General features: G+C 46.9%; 4 protein-coding genes across 4 annotated transcripts; 1 reads left to right on the top strand and 3 right to left on the bottom strand.

The window, feature by feature from the left end:
- Positions 1–320: 320 nt before the first annotated feature.
- Positions 321–3,738, bottom strand: adat3 (adenosine deaminase tRNA specific 3). The gene is made up of 2 exons (XM_019872860.1): positions 3,644–3,738; positions 321–1,635 (listed from the first exon to the last, which is right to left on the bottom strand). Exon 2 carries the CDS (start codon positions 1,608–1,610, stop codon positions 630–632), a length of 981 nt encoding a protein of 326 aa, XP_019728419.1. The 5' UTR covers positions 1,611–1,635; positions 3,644–3,738; the 3' UTR covers positions 321–629.
- On the bottom strand, positions 2,465–3,738 carry alkbh6 (alkB homolog 6). Its single transcript, XM_019872862.1, has 2 exons — positions 3,644–3,738; positions 2,465–3,470 (listed from the first exon to the last, which is right to left on the bottom strand). The coding sequence occupies exon 2, from the start codon at positions 3,463–3,465 to the stop codon at positions 2,749–2,751; it is 717 nt and encodes a 238-aa protein (XP_019728421.1). The 5' UTR covers positions 3,466–3,470; positions 3,644–3,738; the 3' UTR covers positions 2,465–2,748.
- A 268-nt stretch (positions 3,739–4,006) lies between these two features.
- Positions 4,007–7,138, top strand: osgepl1 (O-sialoglycoprotein endopeptidase-like 1). Its single transcript, XM_019872859.1, has 7 exons — positions 4,007–4,596; positions 4,727–5,114; positions 5,214–5,418; positions 5,791–5,939; positions 6,386–6,516; positions 6,584–6,655; positions 6,719–7,138. The coding sequence occupies exons 1-7, from the start codon at positions 4,373–4,375 to the stop codon at positions 6,798–6,800; spliced, it is 1,251 nt and encodes a 416-aa protein (XP_019728418.1). The 5' UTR covers positions 4,007–4,372; the 3' UTR covers positions 6,801–7,138.
- A 131-nt stretch (positions 7,139–7,269) lies between these two features.
- fkbp7 (FKBP prolyl isomerase 7) lies at positions 7,270–9,751 on the bottom strand. Its single transcript, XM_019872863.1, has 4 exons — positions 9,330–9,751; positions 8,696–8,847; positions 7,899–8,026; positions 7,270–7,825 (listed from the first exon to the last, which is right to left on the bottom strand). Exons 1-4 carry the CDS (start codon positions 9,530–9,532, stop codon positions 7,664–7,666), a joined length of 645 nt encoding a protein of 214 aa, XP_019728422.1. The 5' UTR covers positions 9,533–9,751; the 3' UTR covers positions 7,270–7,663.
- Positions 9,752–10,656: the final 905 nt, after the last annotated feature.

Raw genomic sequence — 10,656 nt, 5'->3', positions numbered from 1 at the left:
GTGGTGTAAAATGGTCTTGTGGAAGTGAGGGAAATGCCTGATCATTTTGATTGAGGCAAGTCAAACTTCTTGGATCCTATTAACTTGTTTTTACCTTTCCATGGGATCCAACACTTGTTCTATGTGTGGCCCATCTTTAAAAGATATACTACCTTGTTTTTATCATCTCGTTGGACTACTTTTACCCTGCACAGTTTCAAGGCAGCCGTGCCAGATGTAGCAAAGCAGCCACAGAACATCGAGCCCCCACATTTCACAGCAGGTAAAGCATTCTTTTGAGCAGAGATGGGGAGAAGTACTGGCATTTAACACACTTTTCTTTTTTTTTTGTTGGGGGGGGGGTATTTTCACCTTCAGCATTTAGAATAAAGTTCAGCGTTAGAAATTCGAATTCAAATTGACTCAGAAATATTTCCATACAAGTTACAATGAAATCTCCAGACCAATCCGGTGTCAGAAAGTTTGGTTGTCCTTTGGGGCTGCTTTGCTAAAACAGAGCCGCCTCCGCGTATGTTGAAATCACAAGATGAACCAGTATTTTCAACCTCCACATGAATAACACATCTGCAATGAATGTTTTAAACAGAGATTTATTAAAATTTTAATATAAAAGTAGTAAGAGATACTCTTCAAGGAGGCACACCGTTGAGCTCGTCGCACTGTCGTCTCATGACTCCCTTGTAAACCTCAAAGTGATGGTTCAGGTTTCTCAGCGTATGGATTTTATACTTAGTCCCCAGGGCTCCGTCAGCAAAAGTCGAGCCGTAGAACACGCGACCGATCCGCGAGTGGACCAGCGCCATGGCGCACATGACGCACGGCTCTCTGGTCACGTACAGGTCGTACCCAGTGCAGATGTACGGCTTCTGCGCCAATTCAGAGACGGATGTCGGAATCGAGCGGCAAGCAGGGTACGTGTCCAACCTGTAGTGGCCGCCGCCTTGCCCTTGGGCCACCAAGTCAATGCACACCATGACAGCATGATATAGTGGGTGTCGCCCTCGGCAATCGTGGCCCACTGCCACGATTCTCTCAGAGATCGGGTCCACCACTACAGCCCCCACGGCCTCCAACCTCAAGGCCTTCCCTTCTTGGGCGGCAGACAAAGCCACCGACATGTATGTGTGCATCTGGGCTTTCTGAGCCGGGCTGAAGGACTCTCCTCGGAGGGCGTCGGTCACCTGCTTGTCTTCGTGGAAGGAGGTGGGCCAGTGCTTGCTTGCCAGCTCAAATTGGGGTCTGGTTAAAGCGGGGCGCACGGGTATTTTGACAACAAAGGGTTTGCCCAACCCATCACATCCAATACTCAACGAGCCCAAGTCCGAGTTTGGAACTTTACTGACGGGACACAGGAGGATCTCCAGGGAGTGAGGGCGGCCCTCCTCTGCCTTGGTGGAACGAACCCTCTTGACGTGCTGCAGGCCTGTCAAGGGGTAGCGGTTGTTGAGCTCTCCGATCAGTCGGGATGTTGCTCGCTTGTCGAGGACAGGGGCGGCAAAGACGTCAACCAGCTCTACGGCATGCATCTGCTCATCCGAAAGGACTGGGTACGGCGTCCAGGAGTCGGGGTCACATGCCGCGCCTTTCCGCCGCTTGCTTGCTGGTTCCATTAAAAAAAAAAAAAAAAAAATTCTCCTGTCGGATGGGATGCACAGCAAAGTTAGTGTCCCGCACACGACAGTTGGATCGTCTCGATTCTATTCTCAATTCATTGATATAAAAATTCTATTTGACATTTTCAGGGTCATGACATATCAGCAAAGCAGCCCCAGAATATAACCAAGCTTTCGCTGTTCCACGGTAGGTACGTGTAATTCATTCAGATGTAGCAGAGCAACCCCAGAACATAACAGAGACCAAGCTCTCTGACGTCAGCCAGCATTTTTCGCTCTAGAATGACGTTATTCGTCTTAAGCTTTGCTTGTACTCCACAGAAATTCAAGACAACAATTTTGCAACATGATACAAACAAATTTTCAATGTTAACAATTTTGCCTGGGCATATGTACACAAGACCTGCTACAAATAATAGAGAAGATGCGCTTACCTTCCGGGGTTGCTTTGCTAAATCGAGCACAGGGTGTCTTGTATCTGTGCAGGGTACAATGACATCTCAAAGAATAAGTTGCCTAAAAATGGAGGATCTTCACCCAGCCTAGTATCCACATCATGGGTTGGAAAACTGTGTGCGGACAGTATGCATATTTGCGTCGTTCACAATTTTTCAACATTCGAAACCCGCTCACAGACACATTTGCAGATAGGCAGCTCAAAAAAGATTGACGAGCTCGTTAAATTTCCCACTTACAGCGTTAATTCAACGTTCTGTTCAAAATGAAAATGTAGCTTGTCTGTCATTCACACAAAAAGACATGTTCACACTGACATTTGCATTCGGTCCCATTTATTTATTCAAATGTGTTCATGTTTAGTCACCAAAAAATATATATAATTTTCAAAAATAATTTAAAAAGATGAGGAAAAAAAAAGGGTAGAAAAAGAAGTTTTATCGAAAACATTTTCTTTGATTATTAATGTTTACTAAGGGTCAATCTGATCCGAAACCTAAGAGGACTACTCCAGTGATTCCCTTACCACGAACCGCAGCACATTGTGTCGTGAGAGCTAATCCACTGTATTTATTTGGTGGTGTGCTGTGTTTCCGAAATGTAAAATATGTGCCTTGGATCCGTAAAGGTTGAGAAACACTGGGCTAGTCAACAGTCCCCCCCCCCCCCCTTCCCCGACTCATTTCCTCCAGAGTAGAAGCTTGGTCTTCAAGACTTTGGGCACGTGTCGAATGGTCAGCGACACTCTGGTTCCCCGAGTGAGCGTTTCGCCGGGCTTGGCCTCGGCGGCGTGCAAGTTCAACACCTTGCCTGTCAGAGCGTCCAGCGTGCGTGCTCCAATGCCGTGGAGAAGGTTCCTGTAAGCGTCGTCCTGCAGCACTAACAAGCTGCGTGGCCTCAAGAGCAACGAGAAAAGATGCCGGTCCTCCTCCAATGCCGCAACCGTGTCATCATTGTCGCCCTCCAACCGGCCGACGGGCATGTAAAAGTCAAGCAGGGCGTGTGAGCCCAGGGTGACAGTGGTGACCGTCGGGTGGTACAGGGGTCCGTCCTCGTGGGGCATAATCCCCTCTCCCGGTTTGTACTCGTTCACCAGCACGTGGTTGGCCGTTTTGCCATCGAACGCCCCATGGGAGGAAATTTTCTGGCAGTACGTGTGAAGCCAGCCGGGCATTCTCTCCTCCAGCATGCCTTTGGGATGCGGCAAGCCTCCCCAGTTCTGCAGCCTCCTGCCGGACAACTGAGTCCACTTGGGTTTAGGGGACTGATAGACCTGCTGCAGGAGGTAGGCCTCCTCTTCGTCAGATATGAATGCAGGGATGTAATAGACTGTGGGTGGAGCGCCACGCACGACAAATTGCCGCAATTCCTCGGAAATACATGGCGGGTGTTCCATGTCTCCTTGAGGGAAAATTATATGGAAAAATGTGGGATATAAACTCAATTCGAGAACGAGAGGACGCTGCTACGCGTGAACATGAAGAACAAACCCAAGACTTCACCACACCGTTGCACAAAATATGTCATCACAACGTTGCATTGCAAAAAGAGGATGAACGAATAATCATCTTTACCTTTAGGACATCAATACTTCGGTCCTAGGATGTAAAAGGAGTCCATTAAATGTGTCTCTCGCGGTGACGACTTAGTGCAGCAGACTAAAGCGTCCTCCCTAAACGGAAATAACGTAACAGGAACCATCCGTCCTCCACTACAACTTCTCTCAACGTTTTCGCGTTAAAAGCGAAAGATGCATTTTAGGTTTGTGGTGTGCATTACTGTATTTTTCAATTTATTATTTGTCTAATTTAGGAATTCTCCCTTGTTTAAGATGTTCCGTCTATTTTTACGGAATTATTTACATGTGACACACCCTAATCAAACATATTTAAGAAAAATACTCTGCCTTAATTTATTTGAATGTATGTATAAACCCTGGCATTGTCTGTACTATTTTGTAAATTAGTATACTGTTACGTGTTTCCAACATGTTAATTTCATGTATATGGTATACAGTTCTGTGCTTTTTCATCCAAAAACACGACACACACTCAAACACGCACACATATTATAATCACTTTTCTACCACTTGGTGGCGAGATTGCAACAAGGTCCCAAGAAGAGGAAGCCGTAGTAGTAGAAGAAGAAATTAACCGGAAGTTGGTATTCATTGACTTTGGAAGAATAATAAATGTATTTAATACTATCCGATATCAGTGTATCAACCTCTCTTTTTCTCTCTTAATTTAAAATTTCAAGTGAGATGACTTGCCCGTTTAAACTGACTGCAAATACTCGTTAGCATGTTCGCTTCCAAAGCGAACAAGCTCATCCAGAGACTGCTTTTTCCATTTAAACGGCGGCGGTATGGCGACGTCGCGATGGAGAAAAGCTCCCCGGTCTCCGATTCCTCTCGGCTGGTTTTGGGTATTGAGACGAGCTGCGACGACACCGCAGCGGCCGTGATCAGTGAGACGGGCACTATCCTGGGCGAGTGCCTCCACTCTCAGAAAGAGGTGCACCTCAGGTGAGCCCAAGGTCACCTGTCAAAAGAGTAATCGTTCGGACTCCCTCCGCCCCCTTTTTAAATCTGACACTGTAGCACTCCCTGAAAAGTTGAGAAAATTGCTTGTCTGAGTTAAACTCTACCAATGTAGGACGGGTGGCATCGTCCCCACTGTGGCCCAGCAGCTCCACAAGGAGCACATCGAGCGTGTAGTCCAGGAGGCGTTGGAGAGGAGCGGCGTGGACCCACGTCAGCTGTCGGCCGTGGCCACCACGGTGAAGCCGGGCCTGGCCCTGAGCTTGGGCGTGGGCCTGGAGTTCAGCCGGAGTTTCGTCAGGCGCCACAGCACGCCCTTCATCCCTGTCCACCACATGGAGGCCCACGCCCTGACTGTCCGCTTACTCCAGCCTGTCCCCTTCCCCTTCCTGGTGCTGCTGGTCTCAGGCGGGCACTCACTGCTCGCTGTGGCTCGTGGCGTGGACGATTTTCTTCTGCTGGGTCACACTTTGGATGAAGCTCCAGGTGATACTTTAGATAAGGTGAGATGCTTTTCGGTCATTCACTGCCACAAAACTGCCCCGCCCCACCCCACCCCACCATCTCCTGTGTTTGACAGGTGTTTTTGTGTGCATCCACAGGTGGCAAGACGTCTGTCGCTGACCGAGCATCCACGATGCTCCACGCTGAGCGGAGGACAGGCTATAGAGCTCCTGGCTCAGCAGGGCGACCACTTGAGGTTTCCTTTCAGGACGCCCATGGGACAAACGTACGACTGCTGCTTCTCTTTTTCCGGCCTACGAAATCAAGTTAACACGACTATAGAGAAAAAAGAAGCAGAGGAAGGTACGAGGAACTTAGTCCGCCATCAGCCAACTCTCCACATATTTTATTTATTTATTTATTTATTTATTTTTAGCAAATGTTGCAATGTTTTGTAAGAAGTAACTTTCACCTTTGAGGGTCACAAGAGTCCATGAGTGGGCTGGTCACTCTAACCTGGATTTCCCTGTGTCAAAAGTCAACGGTGTTGCTCACAAATATTTAAGAAGAAAGTGACCTTAAATTTACTTCAACTGAAGTTAAAGCTCTTTCATTTTGCCCAATTCAAGCTTCAACCCAATCTGCAGGCTCAAAATAATGAACCCAACCTTGGGTAAAGCTAACTATTTGATCGCCGCATGATGGACCAGCTCAGTAATTCCCCTCCGCCCACAGGAATCGAACGCGGAACTCTGCTGTCCTGCGTGAACGACATAGCGGCGGCGACGCAGCATACGGTCGCGTGTCATCTGGCCAAGCGTACGCATCGCGCCGTCCTCTTCTGTAAGGCCAACGGACTGCTGCCCTCGCTTGCGCCGACATTGGTGAGTCAATAGTAAATGGGCTGCCACTTGTTTAGCGCTTTTCTACTTTAGGTACTCAAAACACTTGACCTCATTCATCTATTGATGACGCAGCATCAGAAGCAACTGGGGGTTCAGTATCTTGCTCAAGGACACTTCGACATGGTCGCAATGGCTGGGGATCAAACCACCAACTTCTGTAGTTGGGAAACGACCACTGAGCCATGCCGCCCCAGTGCATATCACTCTCCGACATGAAAAATGGCAAAATGATTGGACGTGGACGATTGGATACATCAACAGTTATGTTTGGGGTCAAGTTACCTGTTTTATATTTTTGAAAATTAAAAAAAACTAAATTTAAAAAAAAAAAGAACAGCGAAGGCCCGAAGAAGATAAATCTGCTTCTTTTTTTCCTTTTCTCGATTTTCAATTTTACCCACAACATTTTCAACGATGTGTTACAGGTTCTGTCGGGAGGCGTGGCAAGCAATCAGTATATCCGCAAAGCTCTGGGCATCATCGCCGAGGCAACCGGCCTGCGCCTGCTCTGCCCTCCCGCCAAATTCTGCACCGACAATGGCGTGATGATCGCGTGGTGCGTCACCACCGTTTCTTTGGACTGAATTTTTTTTTTTGACCTTTTCGCGTCTTGATGCCATCAGGAACGGAGTTGAGCGACTCAGGGAAGGGAAGGGAATTCTGCCTCCCGACGCGGACGTCAGCTACGAGCCAAAGTACGCGCGTACGTGTGGGTTGCATTATTTTATGAATTTTGTCAATGAGATGTTTTGTTTCAGGGCACCACTGGGCGTGGACCTAACATCCCAGGTGAAGGCGGCGGCCATCAAGGTGCCGTCAGTCCGGATCAAGATCTCATAAACTTTGACAACTTCAGCAGATTCACTCATGTGGATGTCATAAACGCTTTTCAACGATTCTTCATCGATGAAGCGGGTGTTATTTTGGGGAATCGTGACTTGCGGAAGGCCATTTTGCCAGATTTGTCCAGTTGTAACAGATGTGAAGCGCATGGGACATGACGTGATGTCAACACCAACGGTCAGATTTTATTTGTTTGTTCCAGACAGTTCCAGACACAAAAGCGTCTTTAAAATGTACACAAATCTCCAACCCCGATTTTGAAATCACCTTGATTCCGACATTTCCATCTCTGGCACCGTTTTATCAATTAAACAAACCCTCCTGTTCTGCTGCGGGTCAAACTGACCCATTTAAAAGCCTAATCAGAATGTACAATGAAAATTCACATACAGTCAAACCTCGGTTTTCGAATGTCTGTGTTATCGACCAAATCGAATTCCAACCAGAAAATTCTCTATTCTTACGCCTCAGTTTACGACCAAAAAAACGGTTTTCGCCCAAAGTGAGCAAACCCGAATACTCTACTCGACTCCTCTCGGCTTCCTTCCTGTGTTTTGCTGGATTTTGTTTTACGTTTCTGACACGTGTGGATAATTAAGCATGCCTCAGTTGGTTTCTTACTACAGAGGGGCGAAGGACGAAAGCAGCTCAATCCTTACGGTCCTAACGAACTATTGTTTACAGTTGTACAAAATGATACCCTATCTGCGTCGATACAGATTTTGCGGAGTTTTAAAGCTTCAGTGTCGTCAGACCCTAAACACATTTGTGGACTATGAAAAGTTATAAAAATAAAAAAAAAATAGTCACGGGCTAGAAGAAACGATAGCACGCTTTGAATGTACTACAAGTCGAAAGGGCTAAAGCTCATCGTGTTGATAAATGTTGTACTCTTTTGCACTGATGATCCCGTCTTTGTCGGTGTCGGTCTTACGGAAGATGTCGGTGACAATCTTCTCGTAGAAGGGGTCGTCTCGGGGCTTGCCTTCTTTTTCATACTCCATCTTCAGGTGGGCTTTGATCTGGAAATACCAGCAAACGTTGCTCGCAAGCCTTCTGGAGCCAATCATGTGTTAACGCCGACACTGTTCTCACCTCCTCCTTTGTAAGACTTCGGTCTTGGTTGACGTCTACTTCGCCAAAAGCTTCCACGCTGCGTGGACCGCGAGACACGGAGTAGACCTCCACTTCAAAAACCACCGTCGCATTGGGTGGGACGGGTCCTGTATTTTAAAAGGGACCTTATTTAATTGTTTGTACTGTATACCAACAGTTTTTATTTTGTGATCGGGTTGCTTTGTGGTTAAGTGCTGCCCCCACAAGTGAAAACACACGCCACTAAGACTAATTAAATTGAATAATAAACTCCCCCCACAAAGAGTTTCTATGCCCATGACTCATGAGCAAAGATGGGGTGAAGATCAGACTGCTTCGCTGTCTGAAACATAGTCATGGCAAAGCCAATAGGTAAGCAAAGCTGCATTGAGTTAGCTTAGGTTTAATTGACCCCGAGCGACCTTTCCATCCAATTTTGTGTCGATTGCTGAAACGGACCCCGGTACATCGCTTTTAATGGTAAATGAATGGAACGGGAGAGTTAATTAAGTGTGTGTTTTCACTCTGTAGCCATCAGACGTGAGGTTTGCATGCAGACTGGTACAAAGACAACGTGCGCATTCAAGCAACAAGTCGACGAAGTGAGCAGAAGTGCTGTGGGAGGGCAAGTGTAGAACCTTAAAACCTCAGTGCATGCTTACAGTCATGCCACGGGTAGACGAGAAAGGGGATGCGGGGCCCTCCTCTCAGCTAGAGTAACTGCAAGGCAAGGACACAATATGAAAGAAGCTCTGATTGGACAGAGACACGAGCGACGGTAGCATCCAACCGGCTACCTTTGCCTTTCTCTCCAAAGGCCAAGGCGGGCGGAACAGTGATTTTCCTCTTCTCCCCCACACACATGTCCACCATGCCGATGTCCAGGCCCTTGATGACTTGTCCCACGCCCAGGACGAACCACTGCGGGTGGCCAGCTTTGTCGTGGCGACTGAAAGAACATTTATACAACATTTGATATTCAACTTGAATATCAGCTCCAAACGCATTATCGGATTATATCAGTGTACGTCCAGCATCTGTGATATTAGCAGAGTAGTATCGGACAGTATTCTAGGCTACAATATCGGTATCATATTGGAAGTGGAAAAAGTTGTATCAAGACGACACCAGTTTCACAGTTCCATTGACAAAATTCAACAGGAAATTGAACATTTTTGTTAGAAGCAGCCCTTTTGGTGGAAGTGTTATGTTCTTTTTGTCGCTGCTGATTTAATATTGTGCTTTTTTATCTATCTGAAAGATTGCAGGTTCATGCACTGGCTCCAGATGAAGCGATTGAAAAGATCCTAAAGACCGTCATCTTTAAACTAGTTGTGAGGGTGTTACAATGTGCATTTAAGAAAGTCATTTCAAACAAAAAGCTTACTTGATGTTACAAGTGAATGTAATAAGAGACGCTTTCCCACTGACCTGCAGTAGAACTGGGACCCATCTTTGGCGAGGAAGCCGTCATAGTGGACGTTCATCAAGTCTCCTCTCTTGCTCTTTTTTTCGCACGTGTCGGGCTGGTACACCACCTCGATCTTGACCTCATCATCCGCCCAAACGCTCGCGTCCCGGAGCTGAGAGCACACAAATACGCACAGCGTGTAGTAGCTCACTAACTTGGACATGTTTGAGCGGCGTCGTCTGCCCAACTGCTGCAGTCGTGGCAACTTTTGTCTTTCTGGCGTGTGGACACTAGAGGGCGTGGTGAAAATTTGTCTTTATCCCTGTGTTTAGTCTGTCAGGTATGACTGGCTGAGATTGAGAGCTATGTTTGACACAAAAAGAAAGGTATAAACATTCCAAGTTCTGTTGTGCTTGTTCTTTTGAAGGTCACGGGTGAGCTGGATCTTTTTCCCGATTACCTTTTTTCTGTAAGAATTGGGGAGTAGGCCGGAGTTGTTGCCAGCGTTTGCAAAGCAGAAATAGAGTACCCGTATAATTGCATTTTACATCAAGGTATTTGAAAGTGTTTCGCAAAAGAAAAGTTGTGGCAGGAGCTTCCAACGTTTGTAAGAAGTACGTATCTCACTGGTAGCCCTTCGCACAATTTAGCAGTACCTTTGTGTTTTAAAAGGGTGGCGAGTCGCGTTCTGAGCAATATCCGCGAATGCCCGGGGGTCCGCTTTACTCGACACACTGTACTGTACTGTAAGGGATCGTCGTAACCGACGTCACAAGAGGGCGTGGTGAAAATTTGTCTTTATCCCTGTGTTTAGTCTGTCAGGTATGACTGGCTGAGATTGAGAGCTATGTTTGACACAAAAAGAAAGGTATAAACATTCCAAGTTCTGTTGTGCTTGTTCTTTTGAAGGTCACGGGTGAGCTGGATCTTTTTCCCGATTACCTTTTTTCTGTAAGAATTGGGGAGTAGGCCGGAGTTGTTGCCAGCGTTTGCAAAGCAGAAATAGAGTACCCGTATAATGCATTTTACATCAAGGCATTTGAAAGTGTTTAGCAAAAGAAGAAAAGTTGTGGCAGGAGCTTCCAACGTTTGTAAGAAGTACGTATCTCACTGGTAGCCCTTCGCACAATTTAATGCGTAAGGAAAGCAGTAACTTTGTGTTTTAAAAGGGTGGCGAGTCGCGTTCTGAGCAATATCCGCGAATGCCCGGGGGTCCGCTTTACTCGACACACTGTACTGTACTGTACGGGATCGTCGGAACCGGAAAGTCAAAAGGCGGCTGCGGTCGTGGCTCGAGCTTTGCTTCTTTTAGCTTCGCAGTCGGGGTCTGCAGCTCAATGACAGGAT

Source organism: Hippocampus comes, unplaced genomic scaffold (genome assembly GCF_001891065.2).
Source record: "Hippocampus comes isolate QL1 unplaced genomic scaffold, H_comes_QL1_v1.1 scaffold242, whole genome shotgun sequence".
NCBI classification, from domain to species: Eukaryota; Metazoa; Chordata; class Actinopteri; order Syngnathiformes; family Syngnathidae; genus Hippocampus; species Hippocampus comes.
This window is presented reverse-complemented; position numbering and strand designations above follow the sequence as displayed.